At 41.0% G+C, this 27,647-nt stretch overlaps 4 protein-coding genes and 1 long non-coding RNA gene across 9 annotated transcripts; 2 read left to right on the top strand and 3 right to left on the bottom strand.

Moving 5' to 3' along the window:
- Positions 1-6,567: 6,567 nt before the first annotated feature.
- gata1a (GATA binding protein 1a) lies at positions 6,568-10,838 on the top strand. Of its 4 annotated transcripts, none has more exons than XM_046384677.1 (6): positions 6,568-6,720; positions 8,283-8,497; positions 8,591-9,091; positions 9,571-9,716; positions 9,826-9,951; positions 10,165-10,838. In XM_046384677.1, the coding sequence occupies exons 2-6, from the start codon at positions 8,284-8,286 to the stop codon at positions 10,450-10,452; spliced, it is 1,275 nt and encodes a 424-aa protein (XP_046240633.1). In that variant the 5' UTR covers positions 6,568-6,720; position 8,283; the 3' UTR covers positions 10,453-10,838. The 4 variants fall into 4 exon arrangements, with proteins under 4 accessions (XP_046240633.1, XP_046240634.1, XP_046240635.1 ...); XM_046384678.1 differs by having other exon boundaries at positions 6,576-6,720; positions 8,255-8,497; XM_046384679.1 differs by having other exon boundaries at positions 6,595-6,724; positions 8,255-8,497.
- A 4,519-nt stretch (positions 10,839-15,357) lies between these two features.
- LOC124056833 (bcl-2-like protein 1) lies at positions 15,358-19,081 on the bottom strand. Its single transcript, XM_046384682.1, has 3 exons — positions 18,661-19,081; positions 17,303-17,959; positions 15,358-16,430 (listed from the first exon to the last, which is right to left on the bottom strand). The coding sequence occupies exons 2-3, from the start codon at positions 17,825-17,827 to the stop codon at positions 16,290-16,292; spliced, it is 666 nt and encodes a 221-aa protein (XP_046240638.1). The 5' UTR covers positions 17,828-17,959; positions 18,661-19,081; the 3' UTR covers positions 15,358-16,289.
- A 386-nt stretch (positions 19,082-19,467) lies between these two features.
- On the bottom strand, positions 19,468-23,774 carry adnpa (activity-dependent neuroprotector homeobox a). The gene is made up of 4 exons (XM_046384675.1): positions 23,406-23,774; positions 22,769-22,880; positions 22,348-22,440; positions 19,468-22,225 (listed from the first exon to the last, which is right to left on the bottom strand). The coding sequence occupies exons 2-4, from the start codon at positions 22,874-22,876 to the stop codon at positions 19,898-19,900; spliced, it is 2,529 nt and encodes an 842-aa protein (XP_046240631.1). The 5' UTR covers positions 22,877-22,880; positions 23,406-23,774; the 3' UTR covers positions 19,468-19,897.
- LOC124056834 lies at positions 23,705-25,638 on the top strand. 2 transcript variants are annotated; one of them, XR_006843018.1, is made up of 6 exons: positions 23,705-23,842; positions 24,122-24,257; positions 24,359-24,468; positions 24,818-24,843; positions 24,928-25,039; positions 25,200-25,638. It is a non-coding gene; the product is annotated as an uncharacterized LOC124056834 (long non-coding RNA). The 2 variants fall into 2 exon arrangements; XR_006843019.1 differs by lacking the exon at positions 24,359-24,468.
- On the bottom strand, positions 23,872-26,728 carry si:dkeyp-97e7.9 (DEP domain-containing mTOR-interacting protein). The gene is made up of 9 exons (XM_046384681.1): positions 26,600-26,728; positions 26,295-26,473; positions 26,027-26,150; positions 25,611-25,789; positions 25,197-25,409; positions 24,919-25,056; positions 24,712-24,782; positions 24,348-24,452; positions 23,872-24,238 (listed from the first exon to the last, which is right to left on the bottom strand). Exons 1-9 carry the CDS (start codon positions 26,680-26,682, stop codon positions 24,113-24,115), a joined length of 1,218 nt encoding a protein of 405 aa, XP_046240637.1. The 5' UTR covers positions 26,683-26,728; the 3' UTR covers positions 23,872-24,112.
- Positions 26,729-27,647: the final 919 nt, after the last annotated feature.

Below are 27,647 nucleotides of genomic sequence, written 5' to 3'. Positions count from 1 at the left end.
TGGTCATCTCTTGATTGCCTTTTGTGTCTTTACTTATAAAACAAATATATATATATATAAATATATATAGCCTCCCTGATTGTTCTAATTTGCTTCTGTCAAGCTGATTCACTGTAGGAGTCTGAATCACTGCTAGGTTCATTACAGTACAACTTGTACAGGGGGCAGGTTTCTGACTGGACGTGAGTGTATATCTACTTTGTAAGGGCGGATTCAGTTGTGATGGTAACAGCCAGGAAGACCAGAGCCAAGGTTTTCGCTCGCCGCCTTTTCTCCGGCCGGCACCTTGGTATCCGTTTGTGGTTTCTCCCGATTTCTTTCTAGAAACGAACTTTCTCTTCATATGCATTCATAATTTTTGTGCGTGTCGGTGTGTCTGTTGAACAAAACTAGACATGCATGCAAAAGCAGTGTATTTTAGTAGTGATGCCTTAAGTTAGACCATAAGCTGAAGGTTCTCAAAAAAAAAAAAGAAAAAACATTTAATGAGTTTGTTCCTCTCTCCATGTGGTATACAATTGTGTCCTTTCCTTCCACAGTACCTTTGCTGGGTCACTATTTTTGCACCCTCGTTAGATAGGTCATCATCAGCAGTGCCGAGGTCTCTCTGAACTTTCCCTCCCGCTCTGGGACGAGTGCTGAGAGCAGCGCTCGGGTCTTGCGAGTTTCTCTCGGCTGTTTGCAGGTTATCTGGAAATGTCCTGTATTTTCCAATGTGTGTTTTTTGTACTGTAGGGAGTAATGTATCTTTTATCATCAAAACAAAAAAAAAATAAACATGTTAAACATAGAGATGTTTGGTGTCTTCCTTCTCTTGACTGCAGAGATTTAAAAGATAAAAGGGTGAATCTGCTGTTGTTAGTCGAGCAAAGAGGCCGTCTCAGGACCAGGGATCAGCTCTTCCACGTCTTGATCTTCTTTGACGTTTCCCTGAAAGTATTCACCTGCAAAGAGAGAGAAAAGAGAGAACAATGTGTGGAATAAAACAGGTTAAAAAAATCACAAGTTTCTGTAATTAAGATGTAAACAATATTTTGTGTACAAATATTTGGTGAAAAGCAGTGAGCTCAAGCCAAGCATAATATAAAACCTTCAGCTGGTGAAATCTTTAATTTAGTTAGTTGTGTATGGATACACTGAGTGACCAGAGCTACAACAGTTACTTTCATTACTGATTAATCTGCCAACAGTTTTCTCAATTAAATGTTTAATCTCCAATATTTAAATTGTCAGAAAAAGTTTCCCAAGTCCTGAGTCCCAAAGTAATATGTTCAGATTTCCTGTTTTCTTCCAGACTCCAAAAACATCCAGTTCACACTCACACGAAACAGAGAAAGTAATCACATCCTCATAATGAAGAAGCTGGAAGCAGACGATGATACAAATCTTTGTTTTCTTTGCAAAGTGACTGAAATTATTGATTTATGTGAGTACCTGCGGGTTAACTTTCTGTCGATCAGCTGTGTGTGATTACTTGTACTTGGTCGTTTGAGTGGTACATATTGACAAAAACACATGAAACAGTAAAACTACGCACATCACCTTCCAAAAAGTAAATAAAATAAAATTAAAGTTAATCAATATTTGTAGTTCTCTATTTTACAATCCTTTAATACTTTATAACAGGATGGCAGTCCCCAGTCCTGTTTCAAGTACAATGAAGACAAAGTCAGGAGGATCAGAAACTCCTTCCTCCATCCGCCCAAGGTCAGAGGAGAAACTGGACGTGAGACCAGACCCGTCTCTGCTGGGTCCAGGTCTGAGGGGTTTAAGTACTGTGTCTCAGTGTTCTGTTTGTGTTGCCTTTGAGGGTCCGCGTCCAAGTACACGTTGGTGAAGCGGTGATTCACTCATTTTCCCACCATTCGTAGGAGCACACACATACACGCACTCAGGTAAAGGTACAACACCATCTCTACGCTCCGTTAAATAGGTCCGCTAGCTTTTACACGTTTGTCACTATCTGTTAATTTGTACCAAAAATGGAAGATTAAAATGAAATAAGTAGCAGCAAATATATTTTTAAATAAATCAGTGAGATAAGAGTTAAAAGAAGCTGTTGCGTCACCCGGAGCTCCCTGTGAGGTTTGTTTTCAGTGTGAGCGGACTTTTTCCGTCCTTCGCGTTCACGTGTGTTGTTTCAGCAGGACCTTCAGCCGCTGATGCCTTTAAGGGCTCCTCGTAATTTTTCGTTTCGACGTCAAAGAGTTTAAATGAGGGCCACAGCCAGGGATGTTAGAAATGCAGAGGTAAACGAATGCTGGATAAAATTTGTTTCATTACGTTTACTACCTGAGGTTTTTGTTCCACTGTTGCTTTCAGAAATGTCGTCATGTTGAAATGGTGTGCATTTATTTAAAGGACAGAACATTTTTTTCTATTCCAAACTGATCGTAAAATCATTCACCACGTCGATCTGCTCTAAATTGTACTGGGTACTTTCTTTATTTATCATACCACTAGAGGGCAGTATAGGTCTCAGGTGATTCACCTTTATTCCAGGCTTTCCTTTTCTTTTCGGTGCCATCAGGGGGTGTTATCTACTACAACAGGCTAAATCCAGTGATTCACGAAAAAGATTTTGTTAACAGGGAAATTTAAAAGTTTAAATTCTCATGTTTGTTCAGCTTTTGCATTGTGTTTTGTTTGTCATCTTTTTTCCTCTGAATCAGACTAAGACTATAGCATATATATCAGAATATATCAGACTATAACACCACAAAAATAAAAGCCAACAAAACGGTAAAATGTGTATGACAATTTTGAAGATTTAATAATTAAATAAATTTTATTAAATAAAAAATATTAATTGGAAGCATTAAGTCACTACAAAGTAGTCCTTGTTAAAACACACAGAACTATTTTAAGTTCCTGTGGGGAGTTTTCACAGATGCCAAACATGACAAGATGGATGTTTTTAAATTGACTCGTGTTAAATCGACATACTGAGAATATTTCCATGTGATCTGATGATGCTGACACATAAAGGAGCCTTGGGTCTGAATTTTTCACTCAGTGTTAACATCATATAGCTTCAATGAAGAGCTGGAGCAAGTTAATATACATATACAGTATATGCTACTGACATATCAGGTGGAAGAAGATGATTTTAATAACCTTCAGGATACTTAAGGGGAAATAAAAAGAAAAACTGAATGAAAATGTTAAAATAATGTCATAAAAGTGGAGTGAGATGGACAAACAGAGGACATAAAAAAATATGTTGCATTATATAAGAGAAAAAAAGATCTCTAAAATGTTCAACACGAAATAAACAGTTAATAAACAATTAGCCGCACCAAAAACAAATCAATACAAAAGTCAAGAAAGCAGTAGTAATCACAGTAGTGTGTTATTGAGGTGATGCCGGTTTGCTTTTGCATATCTGTGTCCTGCTGAGACCGTGAGAGGTGCAGCAGAGTACAGAGATTACTCAAAATCAGCAATATAAAAAGGTATCATATCTCAGCGAGTGGCACTGGAGCGACACCTTTATTAGCCATTTCAAAAGACGCACATTCATACCCTGCCTGATGCACAGTGCATCACGTGTGCCACGAAGGCCTCATGGATACCAGTTCTTCTTTGTTGACTAAAAACGTGAGTGACTGAGGACAACAAGGGGTAAAACTAAATAATGATTGAGAGGAGGACTGTGTGTGTGTGTGTGTGTGTGTGTGTGTGTGTGTGTGTGTGTGCGTCTGTGTGTGTGTGAGAGAGAGAGAGAGCAAGCGCTCTCCTGGGTATGTTGCTGCAGCCCTGCGTGGCAGAGATAAGACCACCGCCTACACAGAAGGCTGTTTCTTGGGAATTAGAAAGCTGTCCCCAAAGTCCACTGGTGACACACAACACCACCCGTCACACGGCTCCAACGGGCTTGCACAGCCTCCCAACTGTCCAACAAGACGTTTCAGTGTCAGCTCCAACTGCTTCTGTCGAGATACTGTCAACAAAGCAGGCATGTTGAATGTCTCTCTCTCTCTCTGTGTGTCTGTAGGCTTATGGCTCAGATGGCACAACCACAGACATGCTGCAATGTCCTGTAGGTCTGTCCTCCTTTCATCTTGATAACCTCTTATCAGAGCGGAGCAGCCCGCTCACACAGCGGCAGCAGCCACATCCCTGCCCACACTGCCACCGCCGAGACCCCACTTCATAATATCACTCTCATTCACAACAGCAGGTCAGCTCATTCCCTTCCAGTCCCTGATAGGAGACTCACACACATTGAATTAGCATCACCGTCCAGCTTTCCGTGAATTTTCTGTCTTTCCACATCCCGTTCAGGGTCTGAGCAGGATGGAGCCTGCCCAGTGTGTGCTGGCCGAGGATCAGGCTTCGTATACATAAACCAGCATGAAAAATTAATAATAAGTAAATAATTAAAACAAATATTAAATAATTAGTATTGTCACAGCGGCACAAGGTGTAATCTCCCATCTTTGTCTTGTCATTTCCGGTATCTAAAATGTTCCTTGTGCCTTTACAATCTAATTGAGGCATGAAGAGGAGAAAGACAGAAAAATATTAACCAGAGTTAATAATCAGGGAATAAAGGGAAGATAAAACAGGGCTGCAGCCACAATTTTAGAAATAGGGTTGTCACGAATCCAGGATGAAGCTTTTACAGATAAGAGGGGTTTTTTTCCTGTTTTGGTTGGAAAAATGATTAACTAGTAGTTTTCCAACTGACACGTCTGCAGAAGTGACTAATTGTCTTATTTTTATATGAATGTTGCAATGAATACAGGCATGATTAACCTGACCCATTTATAGAAGACTATTTGATTATACTGTATATGATCATATGAGCCTCTATAAGTTAAGGGATTTTATGTAGTCGCAGATCTTTGTCCCAGCACACTACTTTTTCACCCGATTTCCACTGAAAATGCGCTGTGCTAAATGCAAGTTTCTGAATCAGCGACCTTTCCTACAAATTACTTCCCTCTGGTCAAAACCGTCGTCGAGTTGTTTCGAACTTGAGGCCTGGCTGACCTTCACTGTACTGTGGCGCCCACAGAACAGTTTTTCATACCACATGGGGCCAGTGAAAATCTTTGGGGTGGAACAACCAAAAACCTGAAACTGAAACTGTTTCCATATTTTAAAGACATAATCAAAAAATAATAAAAATGTAACCAATCCTAATAACTAATCCTTCACAATGTAATCTAATCTATTTACACTTTTTTCCAAATGTGATCTGAGCTGATTACAGTTAGTCTTTTTTGTAAAATCCTGATTGCATTTAATTTGTTAGATAAAAACTCTCCGTACTGATACATGTTGGTTTATCGTGCGTGTTGACTAAATACAGTTAACATCCTGAGTTCCACAACCTGTTTTAATGTGTTGTGTATCTGTATATACATGTTAGGCTTTTCACTGATCTTCCAATGAGCTTCCTGTTGTGTGTATGTGACTCGTGAGGGAGGGCCAATGGGAGAGCCATCAATTATATGAGGGTGGTTGTGGCCCTCCTGGCCACCCCTTGGTGGTGCCACTGTTACTGTATACATTTTATTATTTATTGGGATGGATGAGAACTTTATACAAAGCAATCGTAGAAGGAGCAAAAACTTAAAAAGGAAACAGGTAACTTGTTCACAATTTTTGCCGTGCCACACTGACCATGACCTCCGTGCTGATTTGCATCAGGCCTAACTGATGCAGTTTATCTGCTCCTCACAACTTCATGACGATATAATTATAACTCAACTGCTTCGATCTCTGTAAGAAGCAGAAAAAGGCGCAGTGTTGCAAATTTAAAAAAGCCTCAATTATTCCCACCTGTGTTTTCTCCCCTGATTTCCCTGAAAACTGTAAATGAACAAAGAGAGAGGAAAGTTGGGAAGCTGTTTTGACTATCAAATGACTGGGACAGTGTGAGGCTTGTGCACGGCCAGGCTGTGTCCAGACCATATCTCTCCCCTATGATTGCAGCTCCTTTCCCAATTTGCATTACTGTGTTCCACTCTAAGCTTTGCTGGACCACAAAGAAATTGAGTCTTTGCATTTTATATTTGCTTTGTTCAAATGTCTGTCGACTCTTTTCCATGTGGGCTCGGTCTTATCAGGGTTTGTATGCACATTTCATCAACAGACAAAAGTACCCATGCTGCAGGCTCAGTGCCCTGCCTGTGACAGCTGCATTACATCTTTAATATTATGTTAATATCTGTTTTTTTTTCTATCTACCAGCTCTACCTAATTGTTTGATAATGGTTTGGTGCTGATATGCTTTTCTAATGTGGTTCCTTCTCTGTGGAAGTCATCAGAGATACAAACATGTTATCAATACTACACTACCAGCATATGCAGCCATAAAGGAAGAGGAACCAAGATTTAAAGCTGTCACCCTCACCTTTCCCACTCACTTCAGATGCAGAGACTTTGATAAGACAAACCTTATTTCTACCATTTGTTGATGAACTACACAGTTTCACATAACTTTACATTTAGAGTTGTAAACATATCACGTCTTTTGCCCAGTACAAGTTTTTTCTCTCTGAACCTAAGAGGCGTGTCTAAAAGTTGTCCCCAACCCCTCCCATGGACTGTCTCTTAGCCCTGAACTTCGCTGGTGGTTGGAGAAGTAGTTCTTGTAGCCATCAGCCTATGCTGAGGTAGACCACCAAACTGTCACCTTCCACCTGGCTACATAACTTCAACCCCGAGTCCTGCTGTTCACCTCGCTCTTTTGTGACATCCACTCAGGTAGGTGAGCCCCTCCCCCATCTTCTGCCTTCTGGCAGTTTATTAAGAATATTAAAAGTGTATTTGTGCATTTCAAACTTTCACTGGTAAGGTTTAATATCATCTTGGGCCATTTATTGCTTGGCTGACCGTGACATGGAGAGGTGAAGAGTTTTGCTGTGGGCCAAAGGAATTTCTTTCTGAAGGAAATTGACAGTTTCTCTAAAACTTAAATGTTTTACATTGATTTTTAATTATTTTCTACATTTTTTAAATGTATTTTTATCTGATTTGTCTTCTTAAATATTTTCCCATGGGTCTGTGTGTGTGTCAGATCAATCACCATCATGACCATCACGCTTTTAAGGCGACATCCAATTAGATATCTCATCTTGGCTCATGTTATTTGTATGTATATGTATTAATATAATAAAAAAAATATTAAACTCTTGAATAGGACACTAATGAAATCTCCAGTTTCATGTTTTTGTGTGCAGCTTGTATGTGAAAAGCTGTTTATGATTAAATTAATTGAAATGTGATTATTGGCGCCTGTTAATTTCTCAGTAAAATGTCATTTGATCTTCCAGTCGGTTCTCCACCACAGGCTGTCTCACACTGTTGTGTTTTCACACTTTAAGTGTAACAGATTTCTATTAATCAGATGAGATAGGCTCATGTTGTATCGGTGGAGCAGGATATATTTAGCATTATAATAACACCGTCTATCAGATTTTCTCAGACTTTATCAGACACTATCAGCCTCTTTTCTTTCCTCTAAAGATACTGCAGTTCTCCTTTCTCTTTCAAGTGTTTTTTAAATCATTTTTTTAAAGCAGTAATTTCTGATTCGTTTTTCTTGAATGGTAGCAAATTGCCTTTTCATCATTAAAGTTTAGCATGGCTGAGTTATTCTACAAATCTATATAAAATAGAAGAAAATTAAAAAACAAAAAACAAAAAACAAAACACCACCACTGAGTAATTACTGGTGCGAACATACAGATACAAATAAAACAGACTGGTGTGAAAATGTGACATAAGTTTCTGCTATCACTTTCATATATAAATCTGCCTACCAACACAGCTCAGTCATTTATTTTTTTTCCTCTCGGTGTGAGTGTTTGCCCTGCAGGTCGTCCCTGAGGACTCATCTTTTGCATTCTTCTAACTGGCACACCTATTGTACAAAGGCCACCTAGTAACCGTTTGGTCATTGCATGCTTGCATCATTACAATAATAGACACATTTATTTTTAGTTTTGACTTTCAGCCACTGTCAAACTTCCTTTTCCTAGAAAAGGAAGTGTGAAGACGCATGCTGTCGAGCGATCTTGTCCCTGATAACCTCAAGTTATATTGGTTGTTATCAAGTGAAGACTGTGGGGTATCTGTTTCAATCAGAGTTGCACTAAATCAGAAACTGTTAATTGTGGAATGCATCTAAATGCCAGGAAAAAATACCAGATTTCAGCTTTTGAAAAATGATCCTGAGACGGTACCCTAACCTGACTCAAATCTCAAAAGTAGATTTCTCACATCCTTATTATGACAGTGCTGTAAGTTGAGGTTTCTTCTGTCAGCATGGAGGATTCGTCAGAGCAGTCCCACTGGGTGTCTACGGCCCTGCTCAGCTCAGATCCTCTGGCCAGCTTCTCCTCTGAGCCCAGCCTGCTGCCTCCAGGAGAAGAGGCAGAGGCCTTCTTCCCCGGTCAGGTCACGGACCTCGCCAGCCTGCCCTCCTTCTTCTCAAACCCAAGCCACAGCAGAGCGCCATCCACCTACAGACACAGCTCTGGTCAGTGCTCCCACACACTGTCGCCCATCAAATCCATCTTCACGTCCACTCCGCAAATCACGATCTGATTTTATTCTGTCCCACCTTCTAAAGTCCGTCAGGTGTTCAGCTCGCCGAGTCTCATCAGCAACCTCCAGCTGCTGGACGGACCGGGCAACCACTCTCTGAGCTCGCCCTACAACCCCTCGGTCTCCACCTGGAGCGGCAGCCCCCTCACCAAGACCCCGCTGCACTCACACACCCCGACCTCCCTCTACACACCCGGCATCACTTCCCCCTTCGCTTCATCCCGAGACGGATACTCCTCCCCGAACAGAGAGGGCAGGGAGAGCCCCCGGCTTCAGGAGGCCCTGAAGGCTGAGCGCCTGAGCCCGCTGGGAGGGCCAGGAGCCAGCAGCAGTTTCCTGAATCTGACCCCTGCTGCTGGTAGTGTGTACACTCCGCCATCCCACTCCCACCCGCACATGCTGAGCCCCTACAGCTCATACATGTCAGGCCAGGAGTACAACTCTGCCCTCTACTCCAGTCCTGGATCCTGGATCAGCCCCTCATACTCACCCAAACTCCACAATAAGATGCGGATATCCACCCCAGGTGAGAACACACTAAAGTGTGTTAATTACTCTGATTTTTTATGTTAGGTGAGTAATTTGATTAAATAACCAGATGATCAGTAAGACTCAAACAACAAACAGCAGCTGAGGAAACAAATTCACCATTTAGTGGCTGTTGTGTAACTTTTGATCATATTACGCCTTTCCACTGGCCATAGAAAGACAGATGGTATAATTAGAAAAAAAGAATAAATAAATAAATTTCCGAGTCAAGAATGAATTTTCAGCATCAGCCTTTGAGTGAAGATGTGCTCAGAAAACTTTGAACATCTGCCATTTGAACATCATGACAGCTGGGGCAAATCTTTCCATTGGGGAAAATCACTTAGCGTGACTGAAAGCTCTGGATATCATCTAATCCCCCGTTCATATTGTCTCTTTAATCTACAGCTAACATTTTGCATTAATAACAAAATACTGCACGTACAGTAACAACTGCTTTCTTTTTATTTTAAACAGAGGCCAGAGAGTGCGTTAACTGCGGAGCTACAGCTACCCCTCTGTGGCGTCGGGATGGTACAGGACACTACCTGTGCAACGCCTGTGGACTGTACCACAAGATGAACGGCCAAAACAGACCACTAATCCGACCCAAGAAGAGACTGGTACGTCCCACCGAGACACACAGTAACACAGCACAGTATTTTCTTTGTGAGGTGTTCAACAGATAATAAGTTATTGCCTCACCAAGAAACATTCTTTTCTGTGCTTAAGATCGTCAGCAAGCGGGCAGGCACACTGTGTGCCAACTGCAACACGAGCACAACCACACTGTGGAGACGCAACGCCAATGGAGAGCCCGTGTGCAACGCGTGTGGACTCTACTTTAAACTGCACAACGTGAGTCAGTCATGTCTGTGGATATTCTCAACTGGACTTGGTTTTATGTCTTTGAAGACGTTTCGCCTCTCATCCAAGAAGCTTCATCAGCTTCATCATGCTCACCAAGACTAGACACCAGCAGTGTCTCACACACCACTACACATGACATTGTATCTGAAACCTGCTCTGTAAGCCAAAATCCTAAGAGGGCTGACTTTTTCCTTTTCCCAGGTCAACCGGCCCCTCACCATGAAGAAGGACGGCATTCAAACACGTAACAGAAAGGTGTCCAGCAAGAACAAGAAGAGCAAGAAGGCCGCCATGTTTGAGTCGTACTCGGAGGTGACTCAGCCATCCTCGCTGGACGGCAACGGCGGGCACTTTTCACTCAGCCCCGGGACTCTGCTCACCTACAGCCACACACCACACCTCATCTCAACACCATCACCCCTGCATCCCTCGTCCTCCTTACCCTACACACACCACCTCAACACTGGCATGGTGCCCACACTGGTGTGAAGTGACGAAACAGGCACCTGAAATCTAGTTAGGATGCAGCTTGCTTGCTCGCCAGTTATTTGTGTGTATTTGTACATATGTGTTCCTGCGCTGAATGTCATGTGATCGAGGGTTTCTGTTTCTTTCCACTGTATTTTAGAAGGAGGCATCAGTTCTGCAGCTGTCGTCTTGATCTAGTGATTTGTTTGCAGTCAGATGAGGGAATTGTTTTAGCTGTAAATACAGACACAAATCTGATTTGATAGCCACATGTTCTATTATTCATAATGTGAAATTCTACTTTTGTGCTTTGTGTTACATGGATTTGTCTTTTTTTTATGTGTAAAATTGATGTTACCATATTGAAACTCTACTGATTAAATAATAAAACGTGTGACTGATTCTGACAGAGTCATGAAGGTTTCTGTTTTTGATGTCATTTGAATACACAGTTTATCCATTCAGTTCAGTGAAGTAACCACAGTGAAGCCTCATGAGTGGCGTTATTGTACTCCCCCGCTCAGGTATACTGGTCCCTTTGTACAGCCGAGCGCTCCACTTTGACAGTGTAATTGTACATGTATGCAAATCTTCCATTCTGCAGAAGCGATAAACATTTAACTAAAGTGCAACACTTGCACCAGGGTTTTATATTTAGACCAGCACTACCGCATGATGAACAACTGGGCTTAATGTTCCATCACACACAAACACAAAAGGTCATGTTTGTTATAATTCATGATTGTGTGCTTATAAAGGGGTTTTTTTTTCATACACGAAATTTCCAATCTCATGCTTGAACGCAAAGGTTACAGAAAACTTGTTTAATAATGATGAGTTATGATATGTAACATGACAGTTAACAGATAAAGGAAAAATTACTGAGTCAGAACGCTGAACGTCTTGAGGTTTATGTCATTGTTGTGATCGCCACAGATAATGAGCAGCGGTGGAAGAAGCATTCAGATTTTGTACTGTTTTTAACAACGAGCCAGAATACTCAAACAAAAGTCCTCCATTCAAAACCTCACTCAAGAATAAGCAGCAAAATATACTTCAGAGAATCAAACGCGAAAGTATTTTTGGAGTTTATTTTCCGTATCACGTTAAAGTTCACATTCACGTCAGAGTGACCTTTTCAGAATATGTTTTACTTTGTCACACAGTTTCTACATAGATGTCAGCATTGTGTGGAGCAGACTTTTAATTTCCAGACATGCTGAACTACTGTGATTGTTTATTTTCAGATAAACCCACTGAATGAACCGAAGATACCTGCTTCATACAGTGACTGTATCTTACTAACTGATGAGATAAGATTTATTGCAAAGGACAACCGAAAACCCATGAGCGCAAAAGAAAGACATATTAAATATGTTGCCATTTCCTCATCGGTGGTGCAGTGGTACGTATGTGCAGTGCAGTTTCTCGATGCTGAGCAGAAGGGCTGGGGTTGCTCACTCAGGACTGGGAGATGACTGATATGTTATCACTGAGGCCACAGACCCCAAACCATCCACCTGCTGCTGGCACCGCCACTCTCACACTCCCTGTCAGTTAGTCAATGAGGGGCACCGCGAACGCTTTTAGACGTGACACCAGAAAGAGTTATGACAAACAACACAAATATATGGTTGGTGCCATCTGAAGGCTCTGTCATATAGGTAGATGAACACCATTTATCTGTATCATCAGTATGTCATGTTTGGGTTGAATGAATCCAGTCAGGTTTCACAATCTGAGGCCACATACACAACGCTTCACTTGAGACAAGTCTATAAATGATCACAAAGTGTTGTGTGTGTTTTCATAGCACATTTGGACACGGTCCACTGCAGACTTCAGGGAGAAAGACTTTCATTTATGCATTTGGTTTCAGCTTTGTGATCTCAACCCTGCGAACATCTGGGCACACCACCCACTCATGACACTGCATAACTCGCTGTCACTCCCCTGAGTGTTTTGGGGTTGAACCAACTCTGAGGCAGAAATGTTGATTAAAAACGTTTTGTCCAGGTTACCAATCAATTCTGACTCAACTCCTAAACAAATAGAACAAAATGTGATAATTTACTAATCCTGCCGATGTTCAATTGAAAACAGCACAAAGACCTCACCTCAACTTCATCGATTTTTGTAAAAAAAAAAAATTGCTTATTCTGTATTTGATACCAGCAACATGTTTTGAACAATTTGGAACAGGGGGAACAAAAGACTGGGAAAGCTTGTCGAAATCTCAAAAAACACTGCAGGTAAACAGGTAACACGTGACAATATAATGAAATGCTCCTTCGTTCAAGAGCAATGACAGGCCGAGGTTCACCACTTTGTGAAACACATGACTGTATATGGATATGAATGCGTGGGCTCAGGAACACTTTGTAGAGTCTTTGTCTCGACACACAGTTTGGTTGCAAGTGACTGCATTCAGTTTCCATTCACACTTTAGACAGCATCCCAGCTGAGTTGTATTTGATTCTTCTTAGTGCAGCTTAATTTTGTTAGCAGTCATCTATTGCTATGCCTCACACACCTGATTGTCACAAGACTTTGATATTGGGAATGCAATGAATTGGTGTTCTGTGAAGTAGCAGTACGAGACAAGGGTTTTTTTCTTTTCTCAATCCATGTATCACATCCACCCAAAGCTCACACTGAGTCACTCTAAAGCAGATAAAACTTCATAAACTTGACTCGCCCGTCAAGAATGTTCACAATTAGTAAAATGAAAGAGAGCAACAATCAAGCTTAAAAAAAAATTAAGATGATCTGGCAAGCACATCCATAATTTATATTCCTTTCCTTAACTGTCTCTATCTGCTGTTTATCTTCTGCAGCCGCCAGCTCTGCACTGGGGAAATGGCAACGAATGCCGGGGATAGATTAGCAACCACAGGCCTGCTCATAAGGCCTTCCGTTATAGTGGCCTTCTCGCTCTTGCTCCTTCAGTGTTTGTCTCTTGTCCCATTCAGTCCGTTTCATCCTGCAGAGCTGTATAATCTCATTAGTTGCCATAGAAAGAAACTACACTAAACTGAGGAGCAGATGATTTCACGATGAGTTCTTTTATCACTGGGAGGCAAATTTGGGCTCAGATTCTGTGCAATTTCAAACAATAGCCTTCCTGAAGGAGAAAACAGATGCATTTCTGACTAAGAGAATGCATGTTAACGACACAGTTATGTCTACAGTGAAAAATAACTTCTAAATGCAACTACCACAGTATAATGTCTAAGGCAACATACGCCGTTTGAAACAGGTGGTGCACAAGCGCCCCCAAATGCTAAGAACCAAACACTGCAGCTTCAGTTTCCCCCACACCCCAAACTGCCACAGGATGTAAAACCCTGAACACTGCAGTTCAGAGATAACACTTGCATCTATGTGTATGTGTGTAGTTCATATTGTCATGTACATTTTACAGCTGAGCTGAGTTGAGGATGACTTGAGGAAGGCTTTGCACTTTCGACAGCAAGTTCACTAAATCAAGAGGATGAAATAAAAGACTTCTTGTAAACTGAGATGATGTAAATTTGGATGTGTCTTGGGTATATCTTTGAGTGTAGTCTCAGCAATAACATAATTATATTATGCCAAAATATTATTATTATTATTATTATTATTATTATTATTAATAATAATAATAATAATGAAAGGAAGAAGAATAATTGTAATGTAAAAATGTAAAAGAGCAAAGTTCATCTGGTTAAATACATTTTTAATACATTCCATCTGAATATTTTGTGGATATTTTAGATATAATTAAGAGCTTTTTTGATACAACTGTTATATTCTTTGCTGTATATACATTATAGAGCTGTTTTTCAGGGGTTTGGCTCGGCCCCTTATTTCCAGTGAAGGGAAATCTTAATGCTTCAGCAACGGAGATCCAGGCCTTTTGGTCCAACATCAGTGTCTGACCTCACAAATGCTCAACTGCATGAATGGGCACAAATTCCCACAGAAACATTCCAACATGTTGTGGAAAGCCTTCACAGAAGAGTGGAAGCTGTTGTAGCTGCAAAGCTGTCTGTGTGCTTAGAATGTGATGTCACTCAAGTTGGTGTAACGTTCAGGCGCCCCAGTACTTTTGTCTATATAGCATATCAGCTAATTGGTTTATACTGTATACCAACCGTGTTTTAACTTTTTGACCAGAATTAGATCATAATCATATTGAAACTTTGTCTAGTATGATAAATTTGTGGTTTGAAGCCATGTGCAGATATTATTCTTCATTACTGTTCACGACACACCAACAGTTTCTACCCTCAGGCCATCAGATTCCTGAACAGTACTTTCAACTCTCCATCACTCCCACTCGCTGTATCTGTGGCACAAGGCAAGAGAACTTTATTAAAGCAAGGTTTTAAGCTTTTAACTTATTTCTCTAATTTTATTTCTCTTTCTATTTATTGAGTTCTTTTTTATTTTATTTTCTTTTGCAAAGTACCAATTTCATTCTATAGTCCAAACTGATGTGTTTTTACTGTGCATATGACAACAAACATCTTGAATCAGTGCTGAATATGAATGAAGGAGTGCGGTGAATCCCAAAGGATGCATGTGCTCCTGTTAAAATCTTTTATTAGATGTAAATCTGCATCTACTTCGCCTGAGAAAAAGAGACAATCTGAGCTCATGATGATGTACTTGTTTCAAGCATCCTAATCAAACTGGACTGTCATTTGGTTTCATTTCACAACTATGAATTTGCCAAACAAATCTAAAATGTGAGCAGCTATGCAGATGTCTGCAAACTAGTACTTTTCTTTACGTAATAAGAAATTGTAGGAAAATATGGCCATGCCCTAGGCCATAGGGGAAATATGCTGCCCAATTAGTTTGTTGGACTCAGCTTGACAATACATTGCAGATGTATTTATGTTTTTCATCTATTGAACCAACAAAATAAAGACACAAGAAAAACATAAATATATTTATTTTTTTGAAGCATGCCTAAAACTCCAGTACAGCCAACAAAAAGAGCTGAGCATTACACAGTAAAAAAAGGAAAATAACTTACACTTAGGGATACATGATATGGATTTTTTTTATCTTCAGCCAATACCAAAAACCAATAATTACCTCCTTCTTTTTGCTGATACCAATAAGATATCCGATAATTTCACATTTTTGTAATTGAAAAATAAACTCATAACCTGTAGATTATGTACACCTGAGAAAAAGTAAGATGTAATGTGTGGTTTAATATTCAATAGCTCTGTCAAGATTTGTTACGCACGCCAGCGACAACTTCTTCTTCATCGTTACTTGTGGATTGTAAACCAACTTTAAAGGTGCCTACTGCCACCCACTGTATTGGATGTGTAGATGCCTGCACTTGATAACTCCATGAAAGCAATTTGGCTTTGTATTATTGGCCATAATCAATAAAGTAAAATTTCCCATCTTTGGGCTGATAATTTGCCGATCCGATATATCATGCATCCCTACTCTTATTCTCTGTCAGCTTTCACTTTGTAAGTAGTAAAATTTGGTCCTTGATTAACTCACAAAGAAAAAAAAAACCAAGCAGTCTCATCAAAGTAGCTCCATCAGTCCCTTAGCTTATCAGGTTCATTTAAAGCACTTCCAGCTTGAAGAGTGACACCTCTTAACAACTGAAAATCTCTGCTGGGTGGTTAAAAAAAAAAAAAAGACACAAAACAAAGCAGGGTGAGAGGTATAGCAGCTCACCAAGCTACATATTATGGATGCTCCCACTAAACTGCTTTAGCCAATCCACATTCTGTCAGTGCACAAGCAGACTGGGCTTTTTGTAAACATCAACCATTTAGTTTTATTTCTGTTGGCATTACACAGGGTGTGGCCGCAGTGAACGAGATGCAGCACCTTCACGGTCTCTTAGCAAGGAGAACGCCGACCACAACTCCCATTAGCAGCGCCACTCCAACTAGCAGCCATCTATTCAGAGACTCCCGAGATCTCCTAGCTTCTGCAGCGGCGTCTCGCCCGAAAACCTCAGCAAAGCAGTCCTGGAGGGAGAGGAAGGGGTTATTAGTCAGTGTTTTGTTTTGTTTCCTACAAAACAGTCAAATATCAGATAATCACTTACATGTCTGCATTTTGTCTTCAGTGCAGTACAAAAGTTGTGAGTGCTAACTTTCAAATATATCTTTACTCACGTCAAATATGTATTTATATACAGAATCCAGGTATCTGTGTACAGTATAAGCTTGTATATACTGTATGTACCAATATGTGCATATTATTCATGATATAGTTCTAACATCTTTTTTGCCCATTTTTTATAATACACATTTTGTTTATACTCTAAGGGATTGTGACTAATATATAATTACAAACAAATACAACAAACATAAACAAAACAACAGCAATTAAAAATACCTTTTTTGTAGTGAGGCAAAACTATAAAGCTAGCAAAAAAAGTTAATCCCTTTGGAATCCTCTCATGTAGTGTATTAAAATTTCAGTACGTTTCATAAGTTGCAAGAAGTAATCCCATGAAGAATGAGTACACAGATCAACAGCCGAAAAGTGCACAAAGCTACAGGAAAAGTTTAAGGAGATTTTGGGGACATTTTGACACGTTTTCTTATTACTCTGAGTTGCTTTGGAATAATTTCTAACCACTGTGACCTCTCATGAAGTGAGTATTGGATACTTTTTCTTTCAAACTGTGTTGCGTAGTTAGGGATGCACTGATCCAACCACAGAATTTTAGAATAACATTGACATATCAGTGAGTAAAATTATGGCTATCACCCAGTCTGTTAAGCAGGGTCAGCGTTGATTATTCAGGTACTGATCAGCATTAGACTGGCACACCTCTCATCCCAGCACCGTATATGAAGCTGCACGTGGAGTTCATCTCCTGCCAACTCACCCATCCTCCTTGGCTCTGGATCCACGGACTGATGTGCTCATCCAGGTACATGGTCATCCAGTCCGTGATGCGGGAAACCAGCTCGCTCATATCCTTCTCAACGCATTCCACACACAGCACACCACCAAAAGCAAACAGGCCCACTATGCGTCCCCAATTGACTCCATCCTTGAACACCTCATCCATCACGCTCTTAAAGCTGTGGTAGGCAGTGTCAGGGGTGATGTCAAGCTGCGAGGAGAGGTCACTAAACGCTTGCGTGAAGAGCAGTTCAAACTCATTTGCTGAGTCCTGGAGAGCTGCCTTAACAGCCTCTATGTTAGCGCCTGGGGACGAAGATGTCCCCAGCTGGCCACCCCTGGTTCTGCTGTTGACTGGCAAGCCGTTTCTGGTGGCTGAGTCGACCTTGTCTTCCTCAATCCTTCCATCAGCACCTTCTGGCCTCAGAAGAGAGGTTGGGAAGTTCCTCTGGGAGAGTTTGTAGCTTATAAAGAACTCCACCAGCTCTCTGTTACTGTAAGACATTATTTCCACACTTTGGACCTCCACCACACAGCCAGTCTAATCAGACCCTGCGGTTTTTCCTTCCATTTCTCTCAGTCCGCCAGATGTCACATCAGAACTTCTTCACCTTATGCTGCAGCCAGCAATACCATCCTGGAGGCATAAAGGGATGAGAAAAAGTGATATTAATCTCTGGATTTAAACATGTTTTGCAAACCATGCTACTGAATTTTAGCATCCACTGATTTCCATTCACTTCTGGACAGTATTAAAATCCATCGGGAGACTCTTAAAACTAGTTTGAGTTGTGTAATCCATCACAGCAAGCATCCAGTCTGCATCATTACTGCCACTGACAGCATCATTGCTGGGTAATAAAGTTTAATTGCGGATTGATTTGAAGTATCTGTCTTGAATTAATACACAGTGTTATATGTAAAATGCTCTCTAGATGTTTCAGCAATCTATTTATGGTTTTAAAAATTATTATACCCTGTTGTACGGAAATAAACAGAAACTGGAACGGTAAGAGAGATGTCTCAAAAAAACTAAAACTGTAGGAAACATTTGAAAATAACCGTGAGCTATAAAACATTAGCTAAATATCAGCCGTTCAAGCTCAATATTATGAAATCCAGTCACATTAACTCAACGATACATATCAAGCCAAATATATGCATTAAGATGCCAAGCTGCTACCGCTGACAGCTCTTCAACGTAGATACTACCAGTTTTAGCTTCAGGTGCTAACTAAACCTAGCTGTTTCAACAATCCACAGGAAACGCAACAAAAATAACTAGAAACTACCACCACGGGATCGATTTGAGATACTCATTATGAACATTATACTTACGGCTGCTGAACGGTTGTTTTCCCTTTGAGAGTGCAGCTATGGAGTAAGTTGTGAATGCAGACACAATATGGACATTTTTGCAGCTGCACTCTGTGGCCTGAACAGTGATGCACGCTGGCGGTTGGCCAACTCTGCTACTGTATCAGGCAGAAGTCCCGCCTCCTCAAGTCGCTGCACCAATCAGCGTCGGAGAGATACCGGAAATTCAGGGGCCTGTGAAACGAAAGCTAAATCATTGGAAAGCTCGTTCGCTTGTTATGGTTTAAGTTCACAACCACAAGTCTTGGTGGCCGGGCTTCAAACCTACTTTCATTGTTTTCTTTATCGTTTTTTAGAAGTATGGCTTCTTAACTAACATGTGACGCACGTGAGTTTGAAATTAACGTGAGCCAATTCCAAAACGTGTAAAAAGTTAGCATTTTGTTTTACTGTCTTTGAACAATTTGTAAATGAAGAGGGCTTATTTTGATAACGTTTTAGTCTAAATTGACACTGGATCAAGATCAATTATGTATGACCTCTAGTCTAGCCATAACATACAACACATAACATTTACTGCTTCCTGTAAAAAGTCATCCAACTACAAAGCCAGACTTACTTCTCTTCCGTCAAAATTACGCACTGATTACATAAAAATCAATGCTTGATTTCAACATTAAATAATCTTCAGAACCTATTTTACTGCTCTATTTAACATTTATAGCTCCATTATGTTCCATGCGTGTTTAAAATGGATGTTTTCATTTGACCTGTCACCGGTAGATAATTGTCACAGACACCGATTGGTGTAGGAAAGAACTTAAAATGTTTTAATTAAACAAACATATTTATTAAAACGTGTACATAAGCAATTAGCATATCCTACACTTTCTAAATGTGAAATGGCAATATGATAGTTTGTCACAGTAGAGAAAACAAAACTATGGAAATAAGAAGGTTGGCATAATCTCATCTCAGAAATTTTGTGACAGTTAAAGGTGAATAACACAGGTATGAATAACCTAACAGAGAACAATGACTAAAATATATACAGTGTCACATACTTCTGCACTATGATGATAACTTATTTTCCTTTTATCCCCAACATTAGTGACATCTGGAGCTGAATAAATGACCCATGCCATCTGACCAAACATTTGATTTGTAACTGATGACCTGTTTTGTCTTCATCTTAATTGTACACGCTACTTTATGACTTAACTGTTACTCCATGAAGGCACACTGCTCAGCAGGGACACTAACAGGAAGTCATCCAAGCATTTTCTTTCCCATCTTGCAAAGAAGATTCTCTGCAGGAATCGTCCGTGTTAACAGGTTCTGACTCTTCTGTCAGGTTTACTGGCTCCTGTGATTTAACATTCTCATGTTGGTTTCCATTCTCAGTAGGTCTATTCTCTGTTTCTGGTTCACTGTCTGAGTCAATGGAAATGGTCTCCGTGCACCTGCTGAGATTTAAGGTACAGTTCAGTGTCTCACAAGGCCTGTTTTGTTCTGTGCTTGGAGTACCAGACTTGAGGCCTCCAGATCTCCCCACTGGGTTGCCATCAACCTTGCTCTCCTCAAATATCAGGTCATGCTTAACTCTCTTGATAGCTTGCATGTCGAAGCCTAGCAGCACAGACACCTGCGTGGTTTCACAATGTCTCTCGCACATCCTTCGCTTGGTTGCAAAGTGACTAGCAATGTCAGATTTCCACAGCCACAGACTTCCAGACAGCTTCTCCTCTTCCTGAAGGGAAAGGTATGGTCGTCGGTTGAAGTAGGCCGTCAGGAAATTTTTCCTGGCTTCATATGTCTTGTGCTCATAGCTTCTAGGATCCAGAGCAAGGTCATCAGATTGTGACTGATTTCCAATGGCTGTGGAGGAAATCTTTGACTCCTTGCTCAGTTTTAACTTCTTGGCATTTGACATGGCCTGTGGTGGTGGCTGCCTCTTGAGGAATCCGGCCCCAGATGAGTTGAGTGTCAAAGCAGACTTGAAGCCTTGGTTTGCTTGGGTCCTACCAACAGCCCTGCACTGCACAAGATGCAGTGTGATTGTGGAGGCCACCATGTTACTTGTATAAACCCCCAAGCAATGAATGCATTTGTATGTCATCTTTTTTTCAACAGGATGCATTGTCTGGAGCACTTGGTGTCGCTCCCTCAAATGCATGGCCAAAGCATCAGAGATGGGACCTTTGAGGATTGTGAAACACAGTGGACACAGAGTCTTTCCAACCTCACTCTTGTTAGTCACTGAGGGTAAACTTCTACCAGCAAGTGGTTCACTCTTCCTCTCAATCATTCTGGGAGCGGTGACTTTGACCTGAGGTGGAACACTATTATGAGCAGGTGCGGGCTGATCTTGACCATTGATAGATTCCTTCATGTTAAAAGTGAGAACAACAAGCTGTACATTACTTGACTTATCTTGTTTAATGGTGAGGTCAAAAGTTAAAGGTGATGCACCAGGAGGCCCAACAAAGTCATCTGGATGAGCATGAGCTACATGATCCATGATTTTCTCAACATTGTGGAAAGCAGAGTGGCACTGTGGACAGGTGAGCCCGTGGATTAGCATGTGGTTAAGCAGTGTATCGCTGGGCAGATAGCGGTTGCAAAGCAAACACTTGCTAGTAAAGTTGTGGATTTTCATGATGTACTTTGCCAGTGCCCAGACTTTCTTTGCCTTGTGTGCCTTTTCAAAATGAGCATTATAGAGATTTTCAGGAAAAAGCTCATTGCAAACTGTACATATCTTCCATTTCTGTGTCTGTGCTGTGTTTACACCGGTAGAATTATTTTCAGCCACAGAACTGTTGCCAGGAACTGTGGCACGCCCCTGACTGGCTGCTACAGACAACTGATTTTTAACAACATGAACTGCTGGTTTTAAATAGCCAATTACCGGTTGGGCTATGGGGTCAGCTCTATGTGTGTGGCCCCTGTTAATGATCAGAGGGGCCTTCTGTGACACCTCCACTAAGGACTGGGGTCTGGACACAATAACATTAGCATGTCCAATCATGGTAGTGACTTGAGCACCGATGCGCTCGTGGTACTCTATAACATGCTGTACTAGAGCCTCATAACTACGAGTGGAAAACTGGCAGCGTTTACAGAGGATGTTGTTGCCATTGACAGAATTAGCACCATTTTTGACAGAAGATTCAGAAACCATACCAAGATATGGTGAGACAATATGTTGAAAATGTTCCCTGTAGATGTGCCTTCTCACAACATTGTAGAGTGTGTCCCGGAACGTACATTTCTTGCAAAAATACATTGCTTTCTCCACACCGACTCCCTGTCGGGCCCTGTCAAGATATGTTCTGTCCTTCTTTCCCAGTGCAATTCCCTGTGAGCTCCCATAGTTCTGCCGTACTGAAGTGGGCATGTGGAATATTTTAACATGTGTCTCCAAAGTTCTCTTGCTTGCAGTAAATGTGCAGTATGGACAGTTGAGCAGAATTTTACTCTCGAAGATTTTCCTATGTACATTGCGGAAGTGATTCTTGTAGCCTGAGTAGTATTTGGAAGAAAATGAGCACTCTGTGCAGCAAAATGGCTTCGATCGGTATTCCTGATAGACACCAGGGAAACAAACAAAAAAAAAACAAAAACAAAAACAATGGCATTAAGACAAATAAGACGATTTTGTGCAGAAGCATTTGAGATGGCCTTGGACACAGAAGTCAGGTTTACCTGTGTTTTAGAGAATGATGGATCCCATGCGCAGATATCAAGGCAAAGAGTGCCCTTTACAAACTGCTCATTAGGGCAAAAGTCTTTAAACTCCTGTGGAATACATTTAGTAGAAGAAGGCATATATGTAATAATATTATTATATGTTATAGTATACAAGAAGTATGGGTTTATTATACAATGTCTGCCATCATATATTACTTTGTAATTATTAACCACACTGACTTTGGACAAATTCTACTAAGCCAGAGTCATCTTGCAGTTGAGATAATTTTTTTTTCTCGAAACAAATAATCACATTTCTCACAGAGATTAAGAATAAAGGAGTACACTGACACCTGTTTTGAAACATGAATGAAAATCATCTATAATTTCTCAGTTTAATTTAGTTTCTATCCACATGCAATTAAAATGCACTCACCTCTGCTGCCTCCTTGCAGTACTCCAGTCCAATGTCTTCAAGTGCTTTTTTCACTTGTTTCCTAGCTCTCCTAATTCTTGTGAGATTATTCACTGGGAGCTGATACATCTCTCTTGACAATCAGAAAATAAACATATTTTTAGTTTAAACCAAATTAAATTCAAGACGCAATTTCAAGTCAAATCCACAACAGCAAGCAGGACTGCCTAAACAAGCGACACGCCCTTTCAACACGTGTCTCCATTCATTAACTCACTTTCAACAACAGTATTATAGATGATGACATTAAATGTCATCTATGTTGAAAACTTCAGTTTCTATGGGGCCCAAAAATGCTACGGTTACAGCGGGCTACACTGAAGCGATATTTTACTACTGATGATTTGACCTGGATTAACCTTACTGAGACCGAGGACAGATATGTGACCTTTATTGCTCTACTGTGTCGCTCGAATCGGGAATCGGATTCACAGTACATGTTTTTAGCTTTGTGGGCTAGCGTTAGCCGATATTAGCTGTGTTGCCCGCTCTTGCAGGCTTGGTCACCTCCTCTATATAGCACTACAGCTAGCGTTTCATGGCCGGTTAGCGTTATTTATTTCTCCATTTTCACTATCATCTGGTGCGTACTACTCACCTAATGATACGTGTGGGGAGTAGCTTTATACTGGTTGTCTCGTCACAGAAACGACTAACAAAGAGGTTGACTGGCTGTTCGGGGTGCGCAGACTGATGGTGATGTTCGCTCCCCTCAAAGCCGGTGCTGCTGATGCTCCACAGCTAGCTACCTAGCTAGTTAGCTGTCACATCTGCTTTGCTGCAGATGCTGACTAGCTGGAGTAACAAAAGGCAGGCCAGAGTGGTGCGCATCTCATCAAAACATTATACTCCAAAAACGATGACTGCCAGGACCGCCCAGTGTCCTCTGAGCAGTTTTTGTAATTGCACCGCTTGTCAGGCCAGCGTGCTAGCTAAGGTTATCTTTTCCAAGGGAACCAACTCTCAATCCAAAATGGCGACGAAAAAACGACGGAAGTCGTAGCCTGGAGCTGAGCAATGGCTACATGGCCAAAAGTTAGTATTAATTATGGCCGTATGAATTCAATGTTTTATTTTCAGTCATTAAAAAAATTACATTTGTTCATGAATTCAGGTATATGAAAATTTGTAGTTTACCTACTTTTGTTGCAGCCTACATTTCGATTTTCATGGCTTTTCCACAAATTAACAAATGCCCATGGTGAATAATTGTGAAAAAAGATTCTATTAAAAAATTATATATATTTAATATATTTCAGTTACAGCAGATGCAATTATTACACACACACATAGTAATTGCTGTTGTCATTCTAGTGGTTCCATAACTTCCAGTACAACAGTGCGAGTTCCTGTCATCACCAGTCTGGAGACTGTCCTGTAGTCCAGGTAGAGAACACAGCGCCCATTCACCTGGCACAAGAACTGCCGCACCTGAAAGCAATGGTGTGATGTACGTACGTCTTACTTTTGTCTCAGTCAAATATGCACTGTTAGAATTTTCTCATTCAGTGCCATCTTTGTAACATATAGCATATCTAACCTTAACTCCAGCCGCTGCTGCTGGGCTTCCAGGGTCAACAGCTTGCACATAACAGGGAGCCATGCCTCTGACAACAAAACCCCAGCCCAGGGCATCTCCTATCACCTGTGTCGGCCGGACAGTGAGATAAATCACATGTTCCATAGAAATTTAATGTTACTTTCATATACTCGAGTAGGTGGGATACAACTTCAGTGATTCACTTGGCAAAATAACCTCTTTAAGAATGTGTTGAGTCAGTTTTCTAATATGAATGGGCCTAAGTAGGCTATCAGAGACTTTGGAGGGCTGTTGTTCAAGTTATACTGAATGATATACATGTTAGCTCTTAAATAGCCACAATTATGTCATTGCAGTAACTCACCGTCAATACTTTCTTGATGAAGGGTGCACCAGGTGCCAGTAACTCTTCACATGTAAAATTTCTTCTGAGTACTGTAAAATTATTAAAAGATTTCACCATTTTGCAGGTTGGAACAATGAAACACAGGCAAGAGTAAGTACCCCTAATGTCTTTGTCTTCTAAGACATATCTAAATGTTGGTCACATGAATATTAATTACACACTTACCTGATTTAGGATTGCATCTCACCACTGAAGTAGAAGGCAGCTGGACAAGAGGTGAAAATCCAGATGAGTGAAGCTGAAGGGAATTCAAGCTGCCTCTACGCCCGCTGGTAACCTGTTTCAGGTCTGTGCTGGACCCCACTATAATTTAATGAACAGTAAAATTAGTATTGAGTATTTAGCATTCACGCTCACAAAGTGTAGGAAGAGCAAAAAGGGCAGAGAATCATTGTTATTATTATTGTTATTATTTATCTTTTTTTTTTTTTTTTTTTTTTTACCAGAATGGAAAGCACTGTTGTCTTCCTGAAGCTGACTTTTTCGCAGAACAAATGGACTGTCAGTATGATTGTCCTCTTGTGTCGACACTGGTGCATCTTCGCTGTCATCCTGTTCACTTTCATTTAAGAGTTCAGATAGGCGGCGACGGCGGCGAAAATTAATGCAGAACTGGTAGAGCAGTCCACTGTCAAAGAAGTCGTGCTTCTTTGCCACTAGTGGTGGGTATTGGGAAAGAGAGAGAGAACAAAACAACAGGGGAACACATTTTAGAGTTAATGTGATGGTGCGTAAAGAGTTGTTGAGTCTATTTGCTTTAGAATGCAAAATTCCCAGCTGGCCTCCCTGCAGCAGCCACTGACAGGCAGCTCATTCCTGGTGCCATACATCCGAGGGCAAACGAGGACATCCCTCACCGTGCTGAATGATGCCATGCTCCTGCAATGCACGACACAGCTCCAGTCCCCGACGTCGGCTCTCCGCCTCTCCGTTCTGGATGAGCCAGTCAATTAACTTGCAGCCAGGAAAAGAGCGCTGATATGCAACGCCATGTTCCTCTCGTAGCTGCAGGATGGAGTTCTTTTCCCCTATGAGACTGAAGACACAGACATGAAAATGAAAATGAGATGCTTCATAGCGTGGAAGTTTTTCTTTAGAAATCCTTGAAACAACATTTCAATGCACTAAATTATTATTATCTCACAGTGAAATTGTAACCCCGGCCTCGTAATAATAGTGGTGTGTGTGTTTGTGTTTGATCATGACTGTGATTGACATTGCACTTCAAGGTCAGCCGCTGCCACTCAAACAAGATAATCCAAGCAGTTCTTACTGTTCATACAGTCGTTGGCCTCGCATGAAGATCTTCACCTCAGTATTGAAGGGAAATGTGCCATCGTCCTTACGGAAACGGTACAGCAGTTTGGCATCCTTGAATACTGTCCTCTTATCACAGACTAAGAAAAGGCAACATACAGGTTCAAATAGGTTTTGAAGTCAGCAATTCTCTAAATAAAACCTCCAATAACATTATTTTTCCCTTACACAGAAAGTCTTTCAGTATCACGTAGCTGAAACCTGTCTGAGTGCTTTCTTCTTACCATGGTGAATGATATCATGATCCATGAGGTGCTGCAGGAGGCAGACCGCGGTTGCTCGATCTGGGGCTTCCTTATGGCTCACGAGCCAGTCTACGAGTTCCTGTGCTACAAAGCAGTTGGGATACGTGCGCAAGTGGTAGCGTCGGTCCTTGATCAGCTTTCCGTCGTGAAGCCTCAACCTTGATGTTAAGTTCAAATTAGCCACAGTTAGCTTGAACTTCAAGCTTCAAAGCATTCATATGTTTAACCGTAGAAGTTGAATCTTAAGCCTCAACTGTCAGACTTCCCCCACCCTCCCCTCATACCTGAGTTGTTCTCCAGCAATCATGACTTCTCCTTTATGCTGTCTGGCCATGGCTTTTCTCCTAATGCTACTTGTTCGCTCCATGTTTGTTATCTGTGGAATAGAAAGTTAAGTGAAGCTAACTCTTAGTTATGGCCTTTTGTATTTACAAAACAGCCACTGAAAGACACAGAACCCCATTGCCATGTGGGAAAGATGTTGTGTATACAGAAAGAGAGAGGGACAAAGACATGGTGCATATCTGTCAGGATAGGTACCTCAGGGCATGTTTGGCTTTCCCGCTGTTGTCCCATAGTCACATTTTTCAGCATTTTGAGAGGAATAAATGAATGACTGTTTATATCCACATGATAAACCTTTACTAATTGCCTTCATGGTGGTAATCAGACAACAATGGCCAGACAGTGAATGTTGTGATGCGTTTTCTGGTTGCTCTCGAGAAGGGTTTGTTTATTTGATCGTAGAATACCACACTAATAGTCGTACCTCAGAAGCACTTTGCGGTCATCTTCAAAATTTTCAAATTCTGCAGCGCAAAATAAATGAAACTCTGCGTTATTTGAGTTGTCTGTGGATTTTACAGTTTCCTAGAAGTCACACTGTTTGCGTCAGATTGTTAATCATGGTTGCACTTGAATGAAGTCACATTTTAGTGGTTGTCTGGCAACAGAAAACCGGAGAGAGATGCCTTGATGGCAACACAGGTCGTGTAAAATGGTGGTTGGCATGTGACAGCTTCCGTGCTTAAAGCCTGTCTGACAACATATAAATCCCGCCTACTTAAATAGAATTGGTCGACCTAAACACCAACTAGCTAACTAACCTGAGCCGCATGCTACGTGACTGGTGGAGGCCGCAAGCATTTCTGCAGACAGACTGATGCCAAATTGATCGTCCTTAAGTGCATAACGGTCTCATTTCTCGGGTGCAAATGAAGTGAAGCCTTGTTTCCAAGAGCTGCTGAGGTTATGATTTGATTTGTATTGATTATACTGGTGTATAAAAATGAATACTTTGGGGCATGACTGTTTTGTTGGATGGATATTCTT

Source organism: Scatophagus argus, chromosome 3, assembly GCF_020382885.2.
Source record: "Scatophagus argus isolate fScaArg1 chromosome 3, fScaArg1.pri, whole genome shotgun sequence".
NCBI lineage: Eukaryota > Metazoa > Chordata > Actinopteri > Scatophagidae > Scatophagus > Scatophagus argus.
The sequence above is the reverse complement of the archived record's forward strand: the minus strand, read 5'-3'. Positions and strand labels throughout refer to the sequence as shown.